The sequence below is a fragment of the Procambarus clarkii genome, chromosome 10, assembly GCF_040958095.1.
Source record: "Procambarus clarkii isolate CNS0578487 chromosome 10, FALCON_Pclarkii_2.0, whole genome shotgun sequence".
Lineage (NCBI taxonomy): Eukaryota > Metazoa > Arthropoda > Malacostraca > Decapoda > Cambaridae > Procambarus > Procambarus clarkii.
Genome location: NC_091159.1, coordinates 13,876,320 through 13,904,280, shown reverse-complemented (window position 1 = coordinate 13,904,280; position 27,961 = coordinate 13,876,320). Strand labels below are relative to the sequence as shown.

General features: G+C 39.4%; 3 protein-coding genes across 14 annotated transcripts in view; 1 reads left to right on the top strand and 2 right to left on the bottom strand.

Moving 5' to 3' along the window:
• Positions 1-8,338, top strand: part of LOC123747014 (protein arginine N-methyltransferase 9) — a 33,728-nt gene extending 25,390 nt beyond the window's left edge. For 8 of the 9 annotated variants that reach the window (XM_069321634.1, XM_045728976.2, XM_045728959.2 and 5 more), the window contains exon 9: positions 7,573-8,338. In XM_069321634.1, coding sequence (XP_069177735.1) covers positions 7,573-8,097 — 525 coding nt within the window. In that variant the 3' untranslated portion in view covers positions 8,098-8,338. Of the gene's footprint in view, positions 1-42; positions 177-7,572 lie in introns of those variants that run through there. The other variant, XM_069321638.1, reaches the window with a different exon arrangement.
• Rcd5 (microspherule protein Rcd5) lies at positions 15-6,766 on the bottom strand. Of its 3 annotated transcripts, none has more exons than XM_045729008.2 (6): positions 6,628-6,766; positions 4,006-4,564; positions 3,426-3,689; positions 2,522-2,724; positions 1,054-1,162; positions 15-594 (listed from the first exon to the last, which is right to left on the bottom strand). In XM_045729008.2, the coding sequence occupies exons 2-6, from the start codon at positions 4,561-4,563 to the stop codon at positions 379-381; spliced, it is 1,350 nt and encodes a 449-aa protein (XP_045584964.1). In that variant the 5' UTR covers position 4,564; positions 6,628-6,766; the 3' UTR covers positions 15-378. The 3 variants fall into 3 exon arrangements, with proteins under 3 accessions (XP_045584964.1, XP_045584946.1, XP_045584955.1); XM_045728990.2 differs by having other exon boundaries at positions 6,518-6,760; XM_045728999.2 differs by having other exon boundaries at positions 6,507-6,646.
• A 2,683-nt stretch (positions 8,339-11,021) lies between the features above and the next one.
• mei-9 (DNA repair endonuclease XPF mei-9) overlaps positions 11,022-27,961 on the bottom strand; it is a 44,259-nt gene continuing 27,319 nt past the window's right edge. Inside the window, exons 14-18 of one of the 2 annotated variants that reach the window (XM_045729021.2) lie at positions 18,099-18,341; positions 17,648-17,821; positions 16,470-16,616; positions 14,254-14,349; positions 11,022-13,835 (exon numbers count right to left, since the gene is read on the bottom strand). In XM_045729021.2, the coding sequence (XP_045584977.1) occupies positions 13,590-13,835; positions 14,254-14,349; positions 16,470-16,616; positions 17,648-17,821; positions 18,099-18,341 (906 nt within the window). In that variant the 3' untranslated portion in view covers positions 11,022-13,589. The remainder of the gene's footprint in view (positions 13,836-14,253; positions 14,350-16,469; positions 16,617-17,647; positions 17,822-18,098; positions 18,342-27,961) is intronic. The other variant, XM_069321632.1, reaches the window with a different exon arrangement.

Here is a 27,961-nt window from a genome sequence, read left to right as displayed (position 1 = left end):
ATTAAAATGCAATAGAAATACATACTAATTTATTTGTTCCAGGTACACAGGTACTTCTTAACAGTTACACCATATAATTATCTGCACAAATGTTGAAAATTATTCCAATGGAGTTACAAATGATTTTCTATATTTCATTTATTGTGGCTTTAATCTTTGGTCTATTGTGTTATGGTCTATTACAAAATATTGTTTTTTTGTACAATGAATTATAAGTAACACTGGATTTATCATGATATATAAAATTCCTTCTTGTTATACAGATGTTAGGCTGTATTACAAGACAAGTGCAAGTTATATCATGGGTTACCTATCTAGCAAGTACCCAAAATGTTGTGTAAAATATTAAGATGAACACTTATTTACATTTTATCTCCATTAATGACCACTAAGTTTTGCAGTTTCCTGGCGAATAACATTAATAAGATCAAGGTTAATGAGAAATATGAACCTAAGTGATGCTATCTCAACCACTGAATTGTTAATGAGTTTGGTCTTGTTGCCAGCCAACACAGGTTTCCCATCAACATATATTGGTCTCTTTCCCTCATTTGCAACAAGGAAGTCACCAGTGTTGCGAAGCTTGATGATACCCTGTGGATGTTTTAACGTCATTTAATCACTGTTAAATTCAGTACACGACCTGCATTTACAACACAAAAATAATATAAGCAGACATATCACTATGTAGTATAACAGTGGATATATAAAATACCTAGGAGCTGATTTGGTGGTAAAAGCACTTTTTGCATTTTTTGACTAATCACATTCAAAGGCATACAGTACTATATTTTATGATATAGCTTGTAAGAATGTTAAATCATGACAGGTATATGCTAGGAAAAATAGTAATTGATGACCAAATACATTATCTTTAAATTGATAATCTTTGGTGTTTCAGTAACAATATATCTTCATTGATCAGCTATTCATAATACAACTAGAGACTTTCATTGCGAGACTCTTAAAATAATGTTTTAGTACACAGATTCAAGTATGAATAACAATACAAATTCTAGCTTATAAATAACCAATAATATACTTTAAACTCACTTGTCTACGAGATATCTTCCATGCTGGTCCTTCTAATGAAAGATCAACATCTACATTCACACCTGCAGCTTTTCGGCCCAAAGTGATCTCTCGGGAGCGCATTAGATACCTGAAAATTAAATGGTTATTATTGTACAATAAACTCTTAGGTGCCATTTTTAATGTACTGTACTTGAAGCAGTACAACCTTAAAAATCAGGCCTGATTGATTATATATACCTTTGAAAACAGGCTATACAATACGGACTGAAAATGTGTTTTTAACCCTTAAAAAATATAGTTATTGTCATATTTTGATCCCCTGGATGCTATAATAACTGTATCATCCAGGGGATCATGGATGATGGTGACATCTTAAAATCACTATTGCCTGGCATTTATACAAATTATGTAAATATGGTTATAATACATCTACAATATATGGATGTACAGGTATTACAATTAACCTAGACCTACATAAACTTCTGCTATCATTTTTAATTGCTAACTGTGCAATGCAGTTATGTACCAGTAGCCTACAGTTATCATCAAATTGCAATTTGGTATTTGAATCTATTTCTGCAAGACGTTCCTGGATAGAATAGAAAGAAGGGATTGGGTTGCAAAAACATTTTCTATAAGCTGTGCCAGTAAAAGGCTTGTGTTCTATCAGTGCATATATTACATTGTAGACCTATATAGAGTACTCAATTGCTTTTTTTGTCAATTATGTGTACATAAATTGAGTTATTAAATACAAAGAACATAATACAGTATGTCAATTAATAAGGGAGCCTCTTTACACAACAAGTCGGCAAAATGCATATCTCATGTCAACATCTGGCGCATGCCCCCCCTCCACTTCCACACCTAGCTCTCCCACTAATAGGCATGAAAGAGACTTGATTTTTTTTTCTCTTATTGTTTTACGTGCAAATATTATTATTTGCTATAAGAAAAAATTATGATTTCTTTTTCCACAACGGTGAGGTGTCAATTTTGCTGATAGCCGTTCTTTATTGGTTAACCTTATTTAAACACTTTGGTTTTCTAATCATCCTAAGATGCATCATCTGAACAAAATATAAGAAAAAACTAATAAAAATCAAGCACATGAGCACAGTGTGCAGAGCTTAGCAGGGAAACAAATTAAATTACTGTATCAAGGGATCCACTGAGGATCAATTAGGTCACTCACCTCGTCACTTAATAATTGCTTAGCCTGTGTGTATTTTTGTCTATAAATTACCTGGTTGAAAAATATGAAAGTTGTTTATTTTCTTACAGCTATATAGACTGAGTTTGTGCACACATTTTCATGTCAATATGTTATTAATATTGACAAAATTGATGAGAAATGTTCAATAATATTGATATATTAAGCACTCTCATACATGCCTTAAGAGGCCCATAATGCTTACAATCAGGTGTGTGGAAAGGGGTCAGAATATTAAAGTATTAAGGTAAAACAAACTCTAATGATACTGACCTGACTAATCGACCACGGAGAACAGCAAGGGTCTGGTTGTCAAACTCCGGTGGAGAGATTCCTGTAACAGTGTCAACCAAGACTTGCCACTTGGAGACCTGATCTTCAAGAAGGCGAATTTCACGTTTACTTCCTCTGCTGGCTATTCCAAGCTCATGCTCTAACAGGTCATCACTACTTTCATACAACTCTGAATCATGAATCTGTTTATGCAAGTATACAATATTTGTAATATACAGTATGAAAAATTATAATTTTTTTGCAACAATAATAATAACTTAAAAATTATTATATAAAATTTTGATTTAACGTATTCAATCACACTTGGTCATGACAGGTATATATTTAGTACACATATTTTTTTAATGTTTGTACATTAGGAATTATGTATCAAAGGAATTAATTCAAATAAATTTATTTGAGTCATTAAATAACCACTGAGTAACCCATGGTTGTAAAGTGCCAGGCATTAGACCCCCCTCCCCCCCTTTCAACACACACCCTAAGTGGCTCCTGGGACTGAAAGACAAGAGCTAAGAGGAGAGGTTAGAGGCATTAAATATGCCAAAATTAGAAGATAGGAGAAAAAGAGGTGATATGATCACTACATACAAAATAGTAATGGGAATCAACAAGATTGATAGGGAAGAATTCCTGAGACCTGGAAGTTCAAGAATAAGAGGTCTTATATTTAAACTAACTAAACAAAGCTGCCAAAGAAATATAAGAAAATTCACTTTCGTAAATAGTGTTAGATGGTTGGAACAAGTTAAGTGAAGTGGTGGAGGCCAGAACCGTCAGTAGTTTCAAAGCGTTACATGATAGTGCTGGGAAGACGGGACACAACTAAAGTAGCTCTTATCCTGTAACTACACTTGGGTAATTACACACACAATGTTCTTACCTGTTGCTCTGCTTCTGTAAAATCCTTAACTGGGCCATTCTTATTGAGAGGTGGAACACTTTGGTCAGGTAGAAGATGATACTGCTTAAGCAACTGCCAGTGAGCCAGTAGACTCTTTGCTGTTCGAGACAGGAAGAATACGTGTGGGTTATCCTTAAGGTGTTGCTCAAATGTTTGAAGTGTTGGGTTAGAGTTAGACTTGATGGTACCTAGAAGTTCCTCTTCTGCCTTACTGTATAGTGCTCGAGACTGCACTGCTTGTATCTGTATTAGAAATCGTAGCTAAGTAAATTGTGTGTAATAGCTTTGCAAGAAATCATTACAGGCAGGGGAAGAAACCATAAATATGTAATTTATAAACAAATTCCATGTTATATACTGGCATTGTCAGGTCACACAATAATTCCAGGGTTTTGCATGTATTAAGATGTGGGTACGATTCTTAGATATTTTATGTAACTTCTAATAATAAATGCTTAATATATATATATTTTGGGGAGCTGACTTAAGCAGTTAAACATTGCTGTACTGTCAAATGTACTCTTTGCAATACAGTTATGGAGGTCTCTGTTGTACTTACTTGGTCAGGATGTAAATTTTTCATAGCTTGCTGAGCAATTCTTGATACTGTAGGGTCATAAAGTAATGCATACCATCTTTCTTGAACTTCACCAAGTGTAAACTTGCATGAAAACTTTACTCCTCTATGTACTGTAACCAAATCACATGTTTGCTGCACCCCAATGATCAGTCCCAAGTCATCTGTGGGTTTCCACCTGCCCAAGTCTTTAGTAACAATAGACTGTGATCCCCGGCCTTTTCTAGCGCGTTTACTGGAAGACTTTGACGACAAACGTTTACGAACGTCAGATGTGACGGAAGGTGTTGGGGGTAAAGACAGTGAGCAGTCGGAAGCAGTTGATAATGATGGATTACGTGTACGGATTTTACTAATTGGTGTAGACCCTTGTCCTCCAAGACTAGATTCCACCAATTCATCATCAAATTTTGGCCGTTTAATGGCACGAGATGAAGATCTTCGCTTTGTTCCATCATCAATCAGACTGCTTGTGCTGGTTGTGCGTTCACGAGGTGGCAGTGCAATCTCCATGGATCTATACCGTGGACGATTATTCATTCTGTAAGAAAAATAAATTCATATAAGGGATATTGTTAAAAACTAAATTAAGACATTCACAACCCATTAAATTTAAATTAAATCTCCGTACAATATAATCCAATATGTACAGTATTAAAGATATTAGTTTCAACTTGACAGAATCCAGTAACTTTAGGTGTTGGTTTCTGGCCAGTAACTAGATGGGCGACCACACGAACATGAATCTTCCATTTCAAGTAATATCTCAACAAGACATGCAGAGGCTTCCTTTCCTAACAATATACATACATCCATATTCAATAAAAAGTAGAAGCAACATAATACAGTTCTGTGTGAACAAATACCTGATACAATAATTTGTTCTTTCACTATCAGATGGTTGTTACCTCATTATCAGAAATCTATAATCACAGGGAATTTGTTTGTACGTCTTAACTTGAGAAAATATGCTTGTCAATTATTTAGCATATCCACAACCAAAGCAGGTGGTGGGGGAGTGAAAAATATATAATTGAAGTTTTCAGGCTTGGCCATTACATGGTCAAAAATAAATTGGCTGGTAATGATAAAATTGACAAAAGACTACAAAAAGAGGCAATACTATGAAAGACATACAAAATTTAACATGTAGAAAGTTGTACCAGAAGAGACTGCTGCAACAGCAGAGGACAGGAAGACAACAGGGAAACCTATGTCCCTCAACGTAAGGGACATTGATTCTAACTCCAAGGTATCTATTTACTGCTAGATGAACAGAGGTATTAAGTGATAGAAAATGTGCCCAACCATTTCTCTTCCTCCCAGGATTCAAACCTAGGATTTCTGATTGTGAGTTGAGAAGGAACGAACTGTACTACACACCCATTATACATGATACATTCATAATTTAATTAGTGCATGATGTCTTGAGGCAGACCAAATTGCCTATTTACTAATTTTCTCCAAAGATAACCTACCTGATCATTCTTAACCCAGCTAATGGCTAAATGATATCAGTGTGTTGTTGTTGTGTTGATTTAGAGGCGACAACGATCGTGGGATCGAATGCGCCCTGGCTGCCTGATACTGGGAAATAGCGGAGTCCCTATATGATGGGGTCCCTAGATGGGATCCCTATAGTCTCTTCAGGCCATAGACCTTACAATCTCCTCAGGCTGATATCGGTGTGTAGAGTATATGAAAACTGGCCAGTCATCTTTATGCTTTGTTAATTAACAAGTTTTTATACACCCTATTAGGTTAAGTAACATTAATTTACAAATTAAACATCAACTGCAACCTAGTAACTACTAAGTTCTGTATAGGAATACTATTAAAAATATCATGTAGTAATGTATACTACTGTGTATACATTATTGATAACATATACTCTTTTATAATGTATAATCCTCTTGGAGCATTATACATGCTCCAAGAAGACAAAAACTTAATATGCAACCATCATGCTATGAGTAAACATAATTAGTGTTCTTGGCATTAAATATTAAGTGTTGAAGTACAGTACAGTATTGGAAAAGCAGAACTAAATAATAACACAAAGGAAGAGCAGCAAGTGCAATGAAAGACGAGATCATCGAACCCATTTCTGGCCACTTCAAAAATAGATCCAGTACAAAACTCGAACACTGAGATATAAAATCGACAGCGGGTATTTAAAAGCTGGTAGGTAGGGCATAAAATACTAGAGCATCCATACAGAATTATTGAAAAAAGCAGCAAGCTAATAGCATTGCACAGTTATATAAAAAAACTATTGTCTTACATTATTGTTGGGGTAGGATAGATTAAGTTTATTCGAAGGATAGCAATGACAGGATGACAACGTTTGGACATTTGTGAACCCTACTGTAGTCACTAATAGGTAAGCAACATGATGATGCTAAGTAGCAATTAGGATAGGGAGGGAGGATGACGTAGAACCATTGGTCACATATCTAGCCAGTGGCGCAATATTTGATGACCTGGGGCTTACGGTTTTCCTTTGTGTACCAGTCTGGACATGACTGGGGCTGCTGGACCGAGTAAGTTGACTGGGAAGACTGTGAAGGATGGACGATCTCACTGTTGCTGCAAGTTACTCACGATGTTTAAGTGTGTTTAGTGAACGAGTGGTGTACGTGGAGATGCCGGGAACTCATTTAAAAACACGTTTTAGTGTAGTTTTGGGACATTGTTCTCAGACTCTGGCTTCCCGTAAGTACTTCACAATGTAAACAAGCCTCGCGAGCGAGGATCAGAGAAAACGGGTCTCGCGGGAAGCTGTCGTGGGTTACTTGCTTAATGTGAATTATTTATTTTTGTATTACCTTTTTTTCTATAACTGAAAATTTTTAAATTTACTTCATTTTAATTATTGCTTTATTTATTTTCTACAATTTATTTTAACATAATTCAAATACAAAATGTATTTAGTTAGGCCTACATAAAATACATAATATACGTTTTCTGTCCGAAAGCTGCGCGTACTAGTGGCTTTACAATTTATTTTATTTATTTATGCATATACAAGAATGTACATAAGGAATGTGAGGATACAAATATGGTAATTACAGTCTTGTAAAGCCACTAGCACGCGCAGCGTTTCGGGCAGAGATTGTAATTACCATATTATGTATCCTCACAATCCCAATGTACCTTCTTGTATATGCATAAATAAATAAATAAATAAATAAATACAGATATGCAAATTATGTCAGTCAAAAGGTTCCAGCTGGGATGGATTCCCTCAGTGGGACTGAAGGGTTTGGGAAACATTTATTGTTACTGGATGCCACTGTCCACTTGACAGCAAATAGGTGCCTGTAATTTAGGCAAATGTTGAGGGTTACATCTTGGGATAGGTCAATTGGTCTAAGAGATCCCTTCCTGTCTCTGACTGTAGGGAATTATTTCACAAATGTACACTCATTTTAGCCTAAATTTATATCAAGACTTTGCAAACAAGACAATGCAAAGATTGGATATGATTATATTTGTTTTAATTTGTTTAATGCGTGTGGTTAAGAACTTTTTTTTTTACTATTTCAGACAACTCACCACCTGGATGTACCATTGTCTGCAATATCACATGCAACAGTAATACAACATCCTGTCCCTGTAGTGAGGTTGTCACTTGTCTCCAGTCATGCAGAGCCTCTAGGCCCACTGCGGGAGGAACTAGGGGAAGAGAACGCAAGTTTGCTAGTGCTGGGAGGAGAGGTGGTTAATGTACTTACCAACGTATTGGTCACTGACTCATCAACCATTACCGCTGTTCCATATTGGTTTCACATCAGAGGTGAATTACCTCAAAAAACTAAAGTTTCATCTAAATTGCCTTCAGAATCAACCTCTGAACTGCCCTCCTTAGTTCCATCAGGTCATAGCACAACTCCACATGACAACATTGTTTTATCAACGAACCACCCGGATTCTCCGTGCAACCAAAGTCTTTTTGTGTTAAATAATCCTTTGGAAGTCCTTGAGGGTGAAAATGTTAGCTTGGATGTTGTCTGGAGGGAAGGTATGTTTCATGCCACTGTAGAAATACCTGAAGTTAACCGAGGTGAATGATTACCTTCCATTTCTCTCACTAGCAGTCAAATATAATTTTAATTCTTCACACTTGCAAGTCTTAAATATAGCATGAATACTGTATTTTAATTCTTCAAGTCCTTGTGAAATGTTCTCTAATATTGTACATACAATTAACAATCAGTTAGTGCCCAAACAAATTATTTGAAGACAAAATTCTGCACAATCAACATGTATGTATAGTATTGTAATGTTTGATATTTAATAAAAACAATTGCTTTCTAATGTTTTTTTGGCAGTTTGGTTTCCTTAACTTGAGTCTATGATGACCTTTTGTTCTTGAAGGTGCAGGTTTCAAGAATTCTTCTTTGTCAATTTTGTTAATTATTGTTACTAATTTGTATGTAGTGAGCATATCATCTCTTCTACTTCTATCTTCTAGCTTTGGTATATTTAACACATTTAGCCTCTCTTCGTAACTCACATTTTTCAGTTCTGGGAGCCATTTAGTTGCATGTCTACAACTTTTTCCAGTTTATTGGTATGCTTCTTGAGATATGGGCACCATACAACTATTGCATACAGTATTCCAATTTTTGTCTCATTAAGGTCATGATCATTTTCTTTAATATTTTGCCAGCCATGAATTGAATAGCTATTCTAAAGTTGGAAAGTGTAGCACAGGCCCTTCGCACAATGTTCTTTACATGGTCATCAGGTGACAGTTTTCTATCTAGAACCGCCCCAAGAACTCTTTATCAGCGTTCTTTAAAACCTTTTCACATAATTTGTATGTTGTGTGTGGCCTATTTTCTCCTGTTTCACACTCCCTAACATGGCATTTATTCTCATCAAATTCCATCAACCAAGTGTTGTGCTGTACACTTATTTTGTCCAGATCTACTCAAAGGGCAATTTTCAGTCAAATGGGCTTAGGAGTTTTACCGTAACAGGAGCTATGAATTACAAGAAATTTGCATCTTGTGTAACCTATAATTTATCTTGTTGGGGGACAGGGAGCCAGGTGTATATACCATATACATATTAGGCTTATAAGTAGATCCACCCTAAGGTCAAATTACTGACCCTCCCTGGGATGCAACCCCACAATAAGCTGACTAACTCCTGGATACCTATTTACTGCTAGGTAAACGGTAACATTAGGTGATAAGAAACACACCCAACTATTTCTGTCCTGCCCCAACCTGTCCTCGACTCAAGTCCATTCCATCCAGCGGTCGACCCCACAGACGCATTCATAAACTTTTACATGCTCTTCATTCAAAACTGGAATTTTCTCAAATCTAAATTAACATTATAATATATTAGCATATTGTGTATATATAACCATAGGTTAGGTTAGGTTAGGTGTTTAGGTTCTGTTGGTGATTATTTGTATTTGTAGTACGTGGGTGAAGCATTTATAGCGTTGTGGTTCAAACAAAATTTGTCAGTGAAGCACTTGTTCCGGATATGTTCGAACGTCAGCAGTTGTGAGTCGTGTGTAAACCGCTTTTCATTCATAAACAGAGGGTTTGGCGGGTGCATGGAATCACTTTTGGGTCTTTGTTTGGAGGACGGGCTGCCTGCCCCGGATTTGATCCCAGAATTCCCAGTTGTTAGTCAAGAACAAACCCAACTGTACTACCCCTATGTGTGTGTGTTGCTACAGATCCATGTTGGCTGCTACAAGTGGTACTGCAAAATTCTACTTTCTTGCCCCTGCCAACTCAATAAAATTATGTCTGCTAAAATGTGTCAAATTAATTGTACAGTATTTGGCTTTATCACTTACTGGACAACCTCTAACATGCATTGAGACACATTAGTGAATGGTATACTTGGTCAACTTTCAGATCCCATTTGATGCAAAGTATCATTATAAGACATATTAAGGTAAAATGTGGTTCTATGGGTCAAGTTGTTTTGAGATTATTTTGAGATGATTTTGGGGCTTAACATCCCTGCGGCCCGGTCCTTGACCAGGCCTCCTTTTTGTTACACATTTCCCAGGAAGCAGCCCGTAGCAGCTGTCTAACTCCCAGGTACCCATTTACTGCTAGGTAACAGGGGGTATCAGGGTAAAAGAAACATTTTGCATATTTGTCTCCGCCTCCACCAGGGATCGAATCCGGAACCTCAAAACTATGAATCCGAAGCGGTCAGGCGCCCTAAATATGTCAGCAAATATGGTACAGTAAATCATATTTAATTAATAATTACTGTGTAGAGAATGAATATCTTAGATGTCATGAAAAATGTCCAGAACGTGTACATGTGAAAGTATATAAAGATGATGTAAGATTGTGATCTGGTATGATTAATAAGATAGAAGTAAACATCGAGGTAATTAAATATTAACTAAATGCCTCGCTTCTGTAAGATAGCTAGATACTAACTTTATAAAATCAGCATGAAAATATAGAATGTTTTTTTAACTAAAGTTAAAAAATCACCCTACAATAATGTACCTTTAGTAAAACTACCCATGTATGGCATTAATACTTATGAATTTACTTGGGGACTGTATACCTTTGAGGGGATGACAACATGCAGAATCTTCCCATTTATTTCAAGTCTTCAAGTCTTTAGACATAAAGTATATAGTATAGTACAGTGATGTACTGTACAGTATATAATTTGTCAAGATATTTTATGCACTGATTTGGGTATTTATAAAAGTTGAACAGATGTTATTTGCATTTTTAAACAAAATCCAGAAAAAAGAAAATGGCCGTCAGCAGGCACAAATATTTTTTCTTTCATGGATTATGCCCCCAATGCAGGTAAGTTACCCATTTACAGTGCAAGAACGAAATGCTGATGAGTCAACCAATTTGTTAGTCTGGAGTAATCTCAGCAGATTATGAGAGACCAGAATGTATACCTCCCTCATTGAGGTGGATATTTGTGAACCATATACGGTTTTACAACAAGCTGGTGGGAATAGTGTTATACAGTGGTCACTTAACATTATTTATTTATAAAATTATTTGTACACAGCATTTAGATAAAACATATGAAATACAAAGTTTAAAGTTCATGCTGCTTGAGTACACAAGAAAGGGCAGTGTCGGCTGTATGTGTATATGGTACTGTATATATACCTTGGAACACATATATCCCTGCTGCCCTGCTTTCTTCTAATATATTAATGTCTACAAGTAAAATAATGTAAATACATAATGCGAATTATACAAAAATCTTCCTTGTAAAGATGCAAACTTTTTGTAGTTATATTAAATATTATTTTTGTACTTATTCATTACTACAATATGTTGAGTACTCCAGTACAGTACTGTATATGTATTTGGGGCTACAAAGTGATGAGAATACTTTTGTATTGTACAATAACTTGATATTTGGATACCTGTGGAACACATCCCTATTTTTCCCATAAAACTTTAATTCATGAGTTCGATTCATGCAAATTCACTCTGCACAATTGTTCCATTTTTTTGTAGGGCCTCCTAAGTAGCTCACCAAGCTATAGCACTTATACAATCATAACACCTCTCTAAGACCCACTCCAGCCTACTAGGAGCCAGGACATCCCTCACCTCATCTATGAGGTGAGAGGAAGTTTAGTGTTCAGCAATTAACCCAACATGAAAAGAAAACAATGTCACCAGAAAGTATAAATGCATCAAAACAAGCAACATGTTTAAGGAAATTGGTAACTCAGGAAAACAATGACAGCAATCGTTGCTGCGGAGTAAACACTACAGTCAAGACATGCCTATCAGTCACGACTTGGCAGCCAAGGTCACTCATTCATTTGCCTGGTGTATCCTGGGTCGAACTTCTCTGCTAGACCCACATTCAGCTTCACACTTTCAGATGAGTGCCATTGGCTATCCTTGGAATGTTTTGTTCCACTCACAGAAATTTGAGTCTGTTACATTTCCTGCTTCACATTTGTGTTTTGTATTTACTTAACTGTAGTTACAATAAGAGAGAGATGCCTGTGGTGTCTCATCTTCCCAGTACTCTGTCATATGATGCTTTGAAACTACTGATGGTTTTGACCTCCATGGTCTTCTCACTTTACTTGTTCCAACCATCTACTATTCTGTTTACAAAAGAGAACATTCTAATATTTTTTTGAAACCTTTGTTCCCTTTATTGAATCTATGACCTTTTGTTCATGAAGTTGCAGGTTTCAAGAATTCCTTTGTCAATTTTGTCGATTTCTGTTACTATTTTGTATGTAGTGATCATGTCGCCTCTTTTTCTTCTATTTTCTAGCTTTAGCATATTTAACACCTCTAGCCTCTCCTTGTAGCTCTTTTCTTTGTTTTTAGTTTTGCAAGCCATTTTGTCTATGCCTTTGCCTCTATGAGTTGAATCCTCTAGTTATCTCATTTTCGGGTAGTGCATGGGTTTGATCCCCATTACAAAGCCTATTGACGGAGATTGAAAGTACAGCAGTTAGCTATTTGCTTGCGAGGTTATCACACCTGGCTCTTTCCTCTGTGCAGGCAGGCCGTGTGCTTTAGCTCAGGATATGGTTGGGTCACTTAAGTGACTGTTCATGCCCCTGGCTGCATATGACTTCCCTTGCCTAGTGGCTCGGGTCAGGGATCAATGTTTGTTCAGCAAAGACATTTTTCCTATGCCTGGCATAGTTGCTCAACTGTGTATGTTCAAGGTAGCTAGTATTCCTTGCCCTCCTTCTATCCTGACACTGCTATGTACTTCCTTCTTGGACCCTCAATGGTTACTTTTGTTGCCTCAAACATTATGCTTGTTGGGTTCAGGAGTCCTTTTACCCTAAGATGTGTGCTGTTTTCTGGCATAGAACTTCTGTACAGGCTGAGTCGTCCTCGTGCAATGAATTATAAGATTGCGGCTGTGTTGTAGGATCTTGCTTTGCAGCGGCAGCCTCTGCAGCCCCCAACTGAGCCCTTTGGCATCAAATTCTCATCTTCTGCCTTCTGTTCTGTTGCTGCAACTACAGTTTCTGTCCCCAGCGGTTCACTACACTTCTGAAGGATGTGGTGGGCATCCTTTCACTGTGATTGGGACTGTAGTGTGCATTCCACCTTGTAAAGAATCTTGATCCATCATTTTTATCTTTAAGTCCAATTTGTTGTCTAATTGGCCACCATGCCAGCTAGTCGGTGACTTATTTGCCTGTGGCGGGTGCACATCACGCTCCCAGAGTTTGCAATAGTCTAAATGTCCTATGATAACAACCATCCCCACTGTTGAGCTAGCAGACAGCAGGAAAGAAAATCCAACGACTAAAGAAAGGAGGAGGAGGAGGAGGTAGAACATTTTTCTTGGTTCAGTTTAAGAATTAAAAGATTACTGCCATAACCCTGTTTGTAACAGATAAGGTGGGACATAAGGCAAGTAGTTGATACCAGCACTGTTTGTCACTAAGATCACTGATGGGTTCTCCAACACATTCATACAAGTTAAATAATCAACTATATCTACAGTACAGCACATCTGTATCACATTGCTCTCTTCTACTATCCAGCAGGGCAGCACTAGCATATTTTACAATCTTAATAATAAATCCCTCAGGTTCTGAAACGTCTCATTCCCTTCTTGGTGAACTTGCCACCCCTTTTTGATTCCTGAGCTTGTTCTGGAGGCTTCATGCTTTGATGAAGACCAGCATGTAATGCTTCGGCATGTCGGCTATTGCCCAGTATATCTGACAGAGCCTCCTTAGATAACGACAGCAACTCCACCAGACTTGACACCTTGTTCAATAGTGTATAGATATTCTTTGTGGTAACTCCAGGTAGTTTGGACACAAAGTCCTGAAAGAAAAATATATGTTATAATATATATAACAGTTGATAATCAATACAGTAATAAGTCAGTTGGTAATCTGACTTATTGTATTCAGAAAATACAATCCTACTGTGAACAAACATCAAATTCTAGGAATGTCAGCTACAGTAATTATACTACAGAAGTGACGAGCTCATTTACAGAAAACCCAACTTGTGGACGAATATAATGATGTACTTGCTTAGAAAATACTTCAATTACAAATTTAGGGTGTGTTCTCACCATTAAAGATACAGTATTGGATTTTTAATACTGTATACCCATATAATTCTGTCATAACTACTTTGATCTTTAATTCAACTTTATTTACTGTACTATATAAAATATGTATGTCTACATTTCACAGACTACGCACTTACTTTGATAAAAGATAAAGCTATTTACCTTTATCTGGGGATTGAACTTGTCGGAATCAGTATCTGGGTTGGTTTCAGCAGTGATAGCCTGAGCCTGGGCCACCACTGGCTCAGGCTTGCCAGTCTGCACATGAGTAATGCTATGTATTAAAAGTCAAGTTTCAAATAATATCAAATCTAATTTAATAATTTGATTTGATTATATGTAAAGATATATATCAAGCAATCTTCTAGCAAAGAGAATTAAATATTAAGGCAATGTTAAGTATTAAGTCTAGCAAGCAATAAATATTTATTTTAAATATTTCTGATTTTAAGTGTGACCAGCTTTGCAATTTATGTTCAGCGCTTCACATTCTTATCAGGCACCAAGCAGGAGTAGATGTTTTAAATAATAAAAGTATTAAAATACACAAAGCATCTAAAACATACAGGGTGCAGCAAAACTCCATTCTCAAAGAGGAAAAACATTAATTAAATTAAATGTTACATAAATTTTAAATTTTCTCATTTTGTTTACAGATACTGTATGCCCTTTCTATTAAATCAGTGATCTATGCTGCAAAACCTCATACTCTTGACAATTTAAAATGCAATTATAAACTAATGCAGAAAAGTGGTGGCAGAATTTTACAGAGCTGTAACCCATTTCAGAAACACCCAAAGTATATTACGTATATATATATGGTGTGATCACAATGTACCTGGACTGAACATACTGTACTGTATATAAATTATGCAAATTCCAAAGGCTATAAAATTTAAACAGTACAGTATTCAACACTTTTTTTTGCCTTGTGAGACAGTCAAAGTGATGCTGCGGTAAGAGGTGCATTCCACCATGAGAGACTACAACACCTCTAATTTGTTTCACAATGTAAAACCCACATTTAGGGTTTCTTTTGAAAAGTTTCTTTGTGGTATGTATTGTAAAAATAAAAAGTTACAGTATACAGGAACCCTGACTGTGACACCTTGTGGAATAAGGTACAGGGGTAACAAGTACAGTGGCACCTCGACTTACGATTGCCCCTACTTACGATAATTTCGAGTTACCATGTAAATTTCATAGAAAAATGCGACTCGACATCCGATGGAGTCGTCGACTTATGATATTTGTTGGTACACGTTCGGGTCGACCGAGCGCGTGGTTCCCGGTCACGCGGCCGACCTGCCTCAGTTTACTACAGCTGCCCGCTTAGTGACGATCGCGCCTATAAGAAATTTCGCTTTTGTGGTGATTTTTTGCATTTTGAACATTAAAGTAATAATTATATATCACACCATAGTCCCAGGAAAGTCAGTGGTAAGGCTCAACATATGAGATCTCATGTAAGGATGACCATAGAGCAGAAACAAGAGATCATTCGTAAATATGAAGATGGTGTGCGGGTTATTGGACTGGCTAGGCAGTACAGTACAACAAATCTCAGTCAACGATATCCACCATACTGGCTAAGAAAGAGGACATTATGGGTGCTAAAGTGATGCATCATTACAGACAAATGTTAAAATGAAGGGAAAAACAAATGTCTCCTGACAAATTTGTAGTGAGACAAACAAGCAATGAACCACAACCAGGTCCTAGTGATATTCAGGCAAAATGTAGGAGAGAGAGTACCCCAGAGAAAACATCACTGCCTGATGTGATAATGGAAGGGAACTTCCCTTCCAAACAGTAACAACTCTCCTCCTCTCCCCTCATCACCATCTTCCATATGCCATCAAGAGCCCTCCATGAAGGTAAGATAAACTTAGGTACTGTATTGTAGTTAGAAAAAAAACAATGTATTCAGTATAAAATGTATTTATATGTTAATGTTTTGGAGGGTGGGGAACGGATTAATTCAAATCCCTTTATTTCTTATGAGAAAAATCGCTTCAACTTATGATATTTTGACTTACGATCCGTCTCTGGGAACGGATTAGCATCGTAAGTCGAGGCCCCATTGTACTCATTTTAAAATAAGCTGCTCACCACAAAAGCTTTACTCCTCTAGATACTACAGTGGGGAAAAAAATTATAAATCTCACTGAAGCACTGAATCATGCACCAAGAACATGTCCAAAAATGGCATTTCACTTTTTTAACTATTTCTCTTCACAATACCGTAAATCCAGCTTGATAATTATTTTAAGCTGATAAATCATAATTTACTGATAATGTACTTAATGATTAAGCATAATGTACTGATAAAACTATTGATCATTGTAATCTAACAATGCTAATGTATTATTTTTTACCTTGAGCATTTCAAATATCTCGGCAGTAGCATACGGAGAAGGACACCACAGGATACGCAGGTTAGGAAAATGGAGCGTCAATAACTGTAATTTTGCAGCAACGTCCTTTGGTGAAGATGATCCGTCACTTGACAAATAGTACCGTCCCTGATTCCAAAGTATATTATCAGTATACAATTACACAAGCATGGCACCAACATCTTAATTTACTTTTGTTTCTCAGCAAGTTACTTACCTACTGTGTAGGCAGGATTCCATAATGCAGGTGTTATGAATTATACTATCATTTGATATCTTCACAGATTTATACAGTTATAACAAATTACTTAATTAAAACATTTTGGCAAATAAATTAGTCATATAAAGTATCAATATTTTCAAGTGCTGAAGATCCAGCAAAAAATAAAAAACATGGAACAAAGAATTCTGCATTTTTATTAGGATTTTAGTCACATTTATACACTACAAAAAGATACTGTCAAGAGAGATTTACTTGACTGAAAATTTAAAATGTATATGATACATAAGATAGGTAGCTAGTAAAGCAGAAAATGCTACACCATAACGTGGTCTGTAAATTGCTAGCAGGTTCTGAAAATTACACCCCCAACCATATCATCTGTAATTTGCAAGCAAATTACAGATTATGATATGGTTGGGTTGTTTACAATTACAACGAATAACTATGAAATGCAAAAAAATGTAAATATTAAGGTGAATGGAATAAATTGCTCTCTTGGCAATAAATATTCCACAACAAATGAACTACTTACCAAACTTATGCATTACTTGAAAAGACTAAATTTGGCTTATTTTAATGAGATTTCTACATGCAACAGATGATTATTATCACTTATGCAAATTGCCATCCCCACTTCCATTCCATTCACCTGGACTGTATGGGTCTCGATCCGTGGACCCCACGCGTGTGAGGCCATTTAGTCAATTGAGCTACAGCCTTACACACGTGAGGTCCACGGTTCAAGACCCATACAGTCCAGGTGAATGGAAAGCCTTGTGTATGTCTGAAACAAGGAAATTCATCTTATCAGCTGAATCTGAATATACTAAATGTTTTTGAATAAGTATGGTATGGAATTAGCAAGTATCACAACCTACATAACTTATGATTATGGAATTATAACTCTTATATTGTGAAATAAAATAAAACTGATTACCTGCAAATGAAATGGCTTATTTTGGTCGAATTCAATAAGTAGAATGGGCTGTTTGTAATATCTGGTCATGGCCTGAGCTTGATTATATAGACGCCCTGAGTTCAAGGATCCTATTAAATCACTGAGAGACTTTCTTTCTACACAAACATCAGGAGTCAGGATATAATCACCAACCTGCAAAACAGAAAAGCCATTTACCTCTATTTTAAGCCATATACAAAAACGTAATACTGTAGTATCATAATAATATGAGTATAAGAAGTAACTAAACTATATATCTCATTACTGATATGAATGAACACCAGTTTGTGATAGGCCCTAAGTCACATGATATCTTAAACAGATACACATGTTGTGTCTTCTGAGGGTTGTTAAACACAATGTAAAGGCTGCCACAAATTATTATTTTTTTATTATTATGTATGCAGTGATAATATGCACCAATACAAACCTCTATGGTTACAGGATCAATATCAATTCCCCTTTTGTGAATTAAAGCAGGGAGTTCACTCCGGAATTCTCTCATATCAACAATAATCCGTTGAGGCTCTGTTGCCTCTATGCTCGTCTGTCCTCCCTTTCGTGTGTCCTTTTTGTCTTCCTGGGCAATAATTTCACTGGCTTTACGAGGATCGCGTACAAGGTCTGGATGATCTTCAGTTTTACCATCATTATACTCCGGGATTACCATTGACTGCAGGATTATAGAAATACAGTAGTGTACAATATATGTCAAATAACCCAAGAAAATAATTTAGATGATTATATTTTCAAATTTTGTCACTACAGCTCTTTTTCCAACTCTTTTTAAACTTTCCTACTGATGGAGTAACCTTCAATTGACTCCAACATTACTTATTTTACTTCTTGATATACAGTACTGTATAAAGAAAATTCAACTATTAATAACAGATTACCTAAAAAGCAAACTCTTCAAGGAAAGCTAAGATACCAAACTTCTGACATGTGTAAGATATACAATGACTAAGAAAGTAGGGAAATGTCTGCAGAAGTTAAACTGTTTAACAAATAAATGACCATCAGAAATAGATCTATGAAATCTTGACGACCTTGTAAGATCTAAGAAAATTAAGATCATATATTACTGTAGAGGGCCTATTGGTCAAGGCAAATTGTTTCATAAATCTCTGTTTACAAACCAGTATTTGCCCAATTCTATTCTTAATCTAAACTTATTCAAACTGTGTTCCCTCTTTTGTATCAATATGTGTAGCACCCTGATAATAGCCACCTCGTTATACCCTGTTATCCACTTGCATGCTTCAGTCAGTTCCTCCCTTACTCTGCTTTTCTGGGGGCAGCCCCGTCAGCTCCCTGACGTATAACTTTCATGCACATTGAACTCCATGCACATTGACAGATGCCAGAAAGTATAACTTTCTGGCATCTGTCAATGTGCATGGAGTTCTTGCCTACTGGGGACCATGAGCCAGAACCTGGCCCCCCTCAAGAGAGGCACGTGAAGCAATGGGCTATAGAAACCCCCGTGTGGTTGGGAGCATTCTGTGCCTGTCATCGATCAGATTTGGCACCCAGAAAGGTAAGGGGCCCCAAAACAAACCCCTATTCTGGTGAAACTATTGCTACCGAAAGCCGAACGAGTGGACAGAACTCTCCAAACAAAAATTAGCAAACGAACATGACATCATCATGTCGCCGCACCACTGTTTGTGCTACCCCCCCTCCCCGGGAGGGGGAAGGGGAAGCCCCAGACCCCCACACTGGCAATCCACCCTTCAGTTCTCAGGCTGATGTGCTACTGTCGTGGTCTTGTGCCTCTGGCTCTATCGACTTGTCTTATTTTCTGTGCCTTGTGGTATGGACTGTCTCTACTGGTGATGTGTGTGAGGCAGGAGAAATATTCTTCGGTACTCGGGCTGCATGCGCCTAGGGCCACCATCCCTAGGTGCCCTGTAAGTACTACCTTAGGGCTTGGTGTAACCTTCCACAAGTCCCTCAGGATCTACCCCCGCTGTGTCTTTTACTGCTCGGTACTTGGCTGCTCTTGGAGTCAACTGGGGGTCTGTGTTGCCCATGTTGCCTCTGGATAGGGGTAGTTTTCATCACTGCTAGGGGCACGGGGGTACCGCACAGCTAGTTTTCACCTCTTACAGTGGCTGGCTCTGTTTCACCTGGGTACATTGTCCTCTTGTGGGGTTTTGCTTTTGTTTTTGTTTTTCTGCCCAGTCAGGGGGTCTGCCTTAGTGGTTGCCCCTTCTGTGTTGGGGTGTATATATCTATCATTATATCTATTCTCAGTTTTTGTGTGGTTGGTGGTACCCCTTGTTAGGCCCCCGTGAGTGGACATGTCCCAGGGATTCAGCAATTAAACAGATTGTTTGGTAGTCATGGGTGCTGGTTCGCAGTTTAGTTTATTCTGGACTTGTCTCGTCTGAACACGTAGGTTTATTGCCCCTTCTTTCGGATGACTACTCTGTCCCAGGTCCGCCTTCTGTTAGAGCCGAGCGCTGGGATGGTGTCCTTGGACCTCTATGACGCGTATTGGCACGTCCCGATTCATCCGCAGTTCAGGGACTGGCTCGGTTTTGTGGTGGGACATCGAGGTTACCACTTTCGTTGCCTTCCATTCGGCTTGATTCTGGCGCCTTGCATTTTCACTCTCCTTACTTGGGTCGTGGTGGCCCGCCTGCATTTGTTAGGCGTTCGTGTTCTGGCCTACCTTGATGACTGCTTGGTTTGGGCTTCCAACCTGTCTGTGTGTCTGCTTATCAGGAATTTGGTTCTTTCCCAGCTCGCTGGGTTCGGGGTTTTGGTGAACTGGCGAGAGTCCCATCTGGTTCCCTCTCAGGTTCGGTCTTGGCTGGGTCTTGTGTGGGATGCTCGAACCACTTCCTTGTCTCTGACTCTGGCGGTTATGCTTCGCTTGTGTTCCTGCCTCCATCTGTTTCTGAGGGGCTCCCGGGTAATGCGGCAGTTGCTCGAGGGTTTGTGCGGGAGCCTGACCTTTGCTATGATGGTCTACCCGCCGGGTCGGGTTTGGCTTCATCGGCTGTTCTGGTTCCTTCGGGGACGTCCCTTCTGCCTCTCGAAACCACTGGGTTCGGCCTTCGGGGGCCTTGCGTTGGTTGCTGCGTCGCCAGCTTCCTCTTCGTGTTTTTTTTTTTTTTTTTTTGGGGGGGGGGGGGGGGGGTGTTCAGTGCCTTGGCGCCTACCCGAGCCCTCGCTCGATGTGTTCAGAGACGTGTCATCTTTTGGCTGGGGCTTTGTGACCAGCGCTCACCAGGCCAGCCAGGGGCCGTGGGTTCTGTCCCTCCGTTGGGTTCACAGCACGATGCGGGAGTTCGCGCCTGTGTGGATGTCGCTCCAGAGGATTCGGGTCTCTCGCGGATCGACGATCCATCTCCATTCAGACTGTTCTCTTGGTGGTTCATTGCCTGAACTGCAGGGGGTCAATGCAGTCTTTGGCTCTTTGGGACTGGTCGCTTTGGGGGTTGTCCAATGTCCCGGCAGACGGCCTGTCCCAGTTCAATCCCCTGTCCATGGAATGGACGGTCGCCGCCGACTCATTCCTTTAGCTCTGCCGGATGTTCGGGCCTCTGGAAGTGGATCTCTCTGTCAGCGTGGTCGAGGTGTTTCCCGGTATACATGGTGGCCTTCCCCAATGGCGAGGCCATCGGGGTTAATGCCTTCAGGCAAGACTGGGCGAGGTAGGGTTACCTGTACCTCTTCCCCTCCCGGTTCAGCTGTTGCTCCAAGTACTGGCTCGCTTGGAGACTTACCAGTGGAGAGTAGTCCTTTTGGCCCCTTGGTGGCCGGCCCAGCCTTTGTTTCAGGCGCTGCTTGCTCGGTGTCCGAACCCGAGGGTCTTCCTGCGGCTCCGCCTCTTTCAGATCGGTCCTACCCATTACGAGGCTGGTTTGCTCTTCTTCTTGAGTCTTCGTGTCTGGTCTTTCTGACTCGAGCCTATCAGCATTTGTATGAGCGTAGGTGGCTTCGTTGTTGGTCTCCCATCTGTGTGTCTTGTCTTGGTGGCAGTATGAGGTTTCCTGGCAGTACTTTCGGGTTTTCTATCACTGCGTAGGTGTACTACAGTCTCTGATAGGGTTGTTTTGTCCTTCCTGTCGTGGTTGTTTCAGGACCGTCATCTTATGCTGAATACTGTACTGTACTGTCGCCTCCTATCATGCGGCGCTGGCGGAGCCGCTCCAGCTTGCATTCAATATTGACGTTACGTCTGCTCTCCCAGACGTCTGTTGGGTCTTCCAGGTCGTCCACAGGATTATTAACCCTTAAACTGCGCATGGCATATATATACGCCCTGAGTAACATGTCCCATGGTGCGCATGGCGTATATATACGCCATAGGGTGCCAGGCCTGATTCAAATGGCCCGCGGCTACACGGGGTTCACAGTAGCTTCCTCAGGGCTCTTGTAAACAGATGCCATTTAAAAAAAAAATCGTGGGCAATATTCTCAGGTGTGAGAGGCACAGTACTGTTGGAGCAACCAAGGCCGGCGCACGCAGCATGAGCGAACAGCATTGCTGTTCAGCTTGTGACCACAGCATCGCCGAAAAATGTCAAAATAAATATATAATTGTTATTATTTAGCGATGACAATATTACAGATGACCCATGACTGTGATATAAATAACCAGGGTTGTGATAATAGCAGGATTGTTGTAATAATTAGCGCTGTGGGAGGAGTGATGCTGAGAGATGGAGGGAGACAGCATCGTTTACTGACTGTGTGGCTAGCTGTTATTGTTTGCATTCACCATACCAGGTCAGTGGTTCTCTATGGTGAACACAAATGTAGATACTTATATATTTTTTTTTTTTTTTTTGAGATATATACAAGAGTTGTTACATTCTTGTACAGCCACTAGTACGCGTAGCGTTTCGGGCAAGTCCTTAATCCTATGGTCCCTGGAATACGATCCCCTGCCGCGAAGAATCGTTTTTTCATCCAAGTACACATTTTACTGTTGCGTTAAACAGAGGCTACAGTTAAGGAATTGCGCCCAGTAAATCCTCCCCGGCCAGGATACGAACCCATGACATAGCGCTCGCGGAACGCCAGGCGAGTGTCTTACCACTACACCACGGAGACTGCTATATAATGTGTGTATTAGTGTAATAACAGCAAAAGGATTATGCTGGGAGGAGCCATATGGGTGACGGAGGTGACGTCGTCTGCACGATTTGTCTAGCTGTTTAGAGGGTGGCCACTATGCTCTTTGGGCGCACTACAAGCTTAGGTGTACAGTTACGGTGCATACAACATGTAGATATTTATATATAACATGTGTATATAGTGTAATAACACTGCAAAAGGTATTATTGGGGGAGAAAGTTTAGTGCGTGTGACCTTGAAAGAGTGAGGGAACCGCCAGCCGCCATCTGTGTATAGCGACGACTCTTAGTACCTGAACTAACTATATGAGCTTAGCAGTACAGTTGTGGTGAACAAAATATATACATACTTATATATAACGTCTGTATATAGTGTAATAACACCACAAATGGTATTGTTGAGGGAGAAAGTTTAGTGCGTGTGTTGAGGGAGTAGCAGTGAGTGGCTGGATGGTGTGTGGCGGTAACTCTTCGTTGCTTTTCAACTCTCAATACCAACTTAGTGGTTCGTTATGGTGACCAAAACATGCAGATACTTATATATAACCTGTGTATAGAGTGTAATAGCAGCAAAACTATTTGTTTATTGTTTTATAAACATAATAATTGAATCACTAATATGCACATCATACTTTTGAGTATAGCGATTATTCACCACTTTTATTACATAAATACAGTGGTACCTCGCATAACGAATTTAATCCGTTCCATGTTCGTCATGTGAAACGGACGTCATACAGACACATATAATGTGTGTATTAGTGTAATAACAGCAAAAGGATTATGCTGGGAGGAGCCATATGGGTGACGGAGGTGACGTCGTCTGCACGATTTGTCTAGCTGTTTAGAGGGTGGCCACTATGCTCTTTGGGCGCACTACAAGCTTAGGTGTACAGTTACGGTGCATACAACATGTAGATATTTATATATAACATGTGTATATAGTGTAATAACACTGCAAAAGGTATTATTGGGGGAGAAAGTTTAGTGCGTGTGACCTTGAAAGAGTGAGGGAACCGCCAGCCGCCATCTGTGTATAGCGACGACTCTTAGTACCTGAACTAACTATATGAGCTTAGCAGTACAGTTGTGGTGAACAAAATATATACATACTTATATATAACGTCTGTATATAGTGTAATAACACCACAAATGGTATTGTTGAGGGAGAAAGTTTAGTGCGTGTGTTGAGGGAGTAGCAGTGAGTGGCTGGATGGTGTGTGGCGGTAACTCTTCGTTGCTTTTCAACTCTCAATACCAACTTAGTGGTTCGTTATGGTGACCAAAACATGCAGATACTTATATATAACCTGTGTATAGAGTGTAATAGCAGCAAAACTATTTGTTTATTGTTTTATAAACATAATAATTGAATCACTAATATGCACATCATACTTTTGAGTATAGCGATTATTCACCACTTTTATTACATAAATACAGTGGTACCTCGCATAACGAATTTAATCCGTTCCATGTTCGTCATGTGAAACGGACGTCATACAAAACGAGTGTCCCCCATGTAACCAGTGTGATGCACTGTGTTTATTGTGAAATTCCCCCAGTGTGCATGACATCAAATGTTCCCCAAAATATCATTTTTCTTTGCAAAATGATAAATTACCGTCCCTGAACATGTCTATGTAAAAATAATTACCAAATTCCACTTACTTTGGCTGTGAAGGCGTGGACAAGGTGCGCTGTGATGTCATCAGGGCCTGGTTGCCCGTGTGTGAAGCTCCCAGACACGGTCGCGCAGGCCATTCAAGCACCGCGTGTTGCCACAAATATATTTTCAAATATTTTTTCTATGCATTTCCAATGAGGTTTTATTTGTTTCTTTTATCGTATATGATGCATATTTGTGACCTTTACAATATGTATACAGTAGAATGTTCATAATTTTCCATGAAACTGTGATACATGTGTCAGTAATGTGTCCACAATAAATGTTTATTGTCACAATATTACGTGGTAAAAATTCACTAAAATTACAATATGTACAGTTTCACATACTATTTACACAGTAATACACTGTATTACACACTCAGTACTTTGGAGGTGCGTAATAGTCAACGAAGTAGTCCATGGTACACAGCGCGACTTTGCTCTCCTTGCACCAGCTACAGATAGATTTTCGTTTCCTGTTTCATCGTTCTATGTGCTTGCAAATAACGCACTTGAGTGCACCCTTGGCTTTAGTACTTGTAGGTGGAATGTAGCCAAGCTTGTAAAGCTTATGCCAAGCTTGCATAAGGTAGTATTGAAACGATTATAGGAAAAGCTCAATTTGTAAGGTAATCTTGAAAAGATCGCTTTGTAATGTCCCACACAGGAAGAGATTCAGCTAGCCTCAAAGAGTGTCCATCAGTCAGGAAGAGATTCAGCTAGCCTCAAAGAGTGTCCATCAGTCAGGAAGAGATTCAGGTGTTCTTGAAAATATCAATGAATACCACCACCATGGAAGCCGCTAACACTGTTCATCTATGCTACTTGTATCAGATGCATCATCACTGAACGCAGAAAACGATTCATCTATGTATCATCTATATAAATTTGAGATGGCACGGGTGGGGCTCAGAGCTACAACTGGATACGCTCGCTGTATCATCCTCATAGGTGCTGTATCACTGGCATCCGACCGTTGTGTTAAGCCCTTATTGCGCCTAGCTTCACCAATGTTATGACCCTTATGTTCTTCAAACAATAGGGGTCTGAATTGCACCGACTTAGCGCAGTCTTTCAACACCGTGTGGGACAGGTGTTTGAGAGCCAGAGGCACATGTGCTACAAATGGTTGCTCACGCAGTACTAACCCAGCCAGCAGCCCTTGTCTTTCATATTTGTTATAGCAAAATGTTTGTTCAGTGTTGGGTAGGCTACTCCATTATGACAATCTTTCTTTGTTTCAAATGTGTTCCATTTGTTTTGTATTTGTCACTTACGTCTCAATAATGGAGCAGCCTACCCGACAAACGCTGAACGAACCTTTATGGCATTTGTCCATTTTTCAAATTGTTTCAACAGTTCTTTTATTTTTTTTTTTTTTATTTAAGAAACATGGAGCAGCCGACCTGTAGATGACAGAACGAACCTTTTTGACATTTGTACTGGTTTTCAAAATTCTTCATTTTTTTTTATTATTTACATTTTTTGTATGTAAATAACATGGAGCAGCCTACCTGCCGACCATCGAACGAACCTTTTGCTATAAGACAAATGAAAAATAAATATTGAACACATTTGAAGAAAGGAAAATGTCATAATGGTTTATTCAGTGTATGTAAGGTAGGCTTCTCCATTATTGAGACGTAAATGACAAATACAAAACAAATGGAACACATTTGAAACAAAGAAAGATTGTTATAATGGAGCAGCCTACCTGCTGAACACCGAACGAACCTTTTTGACATTTGTTGTATATCAGACATTTCATTTCTTTTTTCCTACAAAAACGTCAATGCTTTGCAACATCTCGGCAGTCACCCTTTTATATCCCAGCATCATTAGCATCTTTATGCAAGAACAACATAATTTATGTGCATCGTCGGAGGCGTCTAAGAATGTGCAAGAAGCAGCGCGACCCCACCTGGCCCACCATGTGGTGTTGACGTTACTCAAACCAGCGTTCGTCATACGGGACGATTTGATGCCGATCGGGCCGTTCGTTACCCAAAATGTTCGTCTTTTGGGGCGATCGTTATGCGAGGTACCACTGTATATTACAATACACACTATTGAATAATATTACTGCAAAAAAACTAAGAAAAAATCAATCGGAGACATTGAAACAATTAGGTAATAATATCTTTGTGGCAACTCCCATGTGTCAGCGCGGGTGACGCTGACCGGGTCTGACGACCGTTCTGTCAACGCCCACTTTTTGCCAGACTTCCTCGGTCAATTGCGCCCAAAATATGTCACCTACGATTTTTTTGTTATTTTTTCCATGCTCAGGGGACACAAATTAACATGTTTAGAAGACGAAAAAAAAATTTTGAATTTTTTTTTTCTTGCGCACAGGGGTGTAAATGTCCCAAGGACCCCTGAGCAGTGTAAGGGTTAAGGCTAACCAACCTGTGGTCTATCCTCGTGCCCACGACGTGTGTTAGTTTGCTGCTTTGGCTGTCGTCTTTGGCAACATGTATTGGGTTGACATTCGGGCACAGAGTTTTTGGAGGTCAGACAGGGTCCTGGCCGCTCGCTATCTTTTCAATGTCCCTGGTTCTCATAGGGCCTGCGTTGCATTGGGTTGGAGGTCGCAGCCAGCTGTCTCAGTTTCGCGTTGAGGAGTGAGGACTGACTGCCGCCCCGGTCAGTCCCTGTTTTTCCTTGTCTTTGGGTAGTTAGCTCTGAGGATCCGACGGGGCTTCCCCCAGGAAACCAGCATTGTATGTAATGAAACGCCACTTTATGGGCGAGTCCCGGAGCCTCCCCGGCATCCCTGCCTCCCTCCAGTCGGCGGTGTTTTTGCGTATTTTGACATCCAGCCTAAGAACTGAAGGGTGGATCATTGGCATGGGGGTCTGGAGCTCCCCCCTCCCCCTCCCAGGGAGGAAGGGGGGTTGCGCAGACAGCAGCATGGTGACATGATGACGACATGCTAGTTTGCTAATTTTCGTTAGGGGAGTTCTGTCCACTCGTTCGGCTTTCGGTAGCAATAATTTCACCAGAATAGGGGTTTGTTTTGGGGCGCCTATCTTTCTGGGTGTCAGAACCGGTCGATGTCAGACAGAATTCTCCCAATCACACGGGGTTTCTATAGGCCATTGCTCCTCGTGCCTTTCTTGAGGGGAGGCCAGGTTCTGGCTCATGGTCCCCGGTAGGCAAGAACTCTGTGCACATTGATGCCAGAAAGTTATACATATCCATTCAACCTAAATAGCTCCAGGGAGCCTCCGAGACTCGGCCAGAAAATGGCATTTCATTACAATCAACGGTGGGGTTTTTATATAATTGAAATTATACTTACAGTAATCTCATTTCATAAGGTAAGTTCCAATGTCCAGAATTAACTTTTGTAAACCTTTCCTGTAAACTATAAAAGGAATTTAATGTCCATTTTATAGTACAGTACTGTACTAAACACCTAAATTAATAATCTAAACAGAGCCTAACGAGGGCTAGATAAAGCAGAAGAATAACATATTTTATGTATTATTACTAAGGCTTCTGGATGTGAATCTCATTATTGTATCTA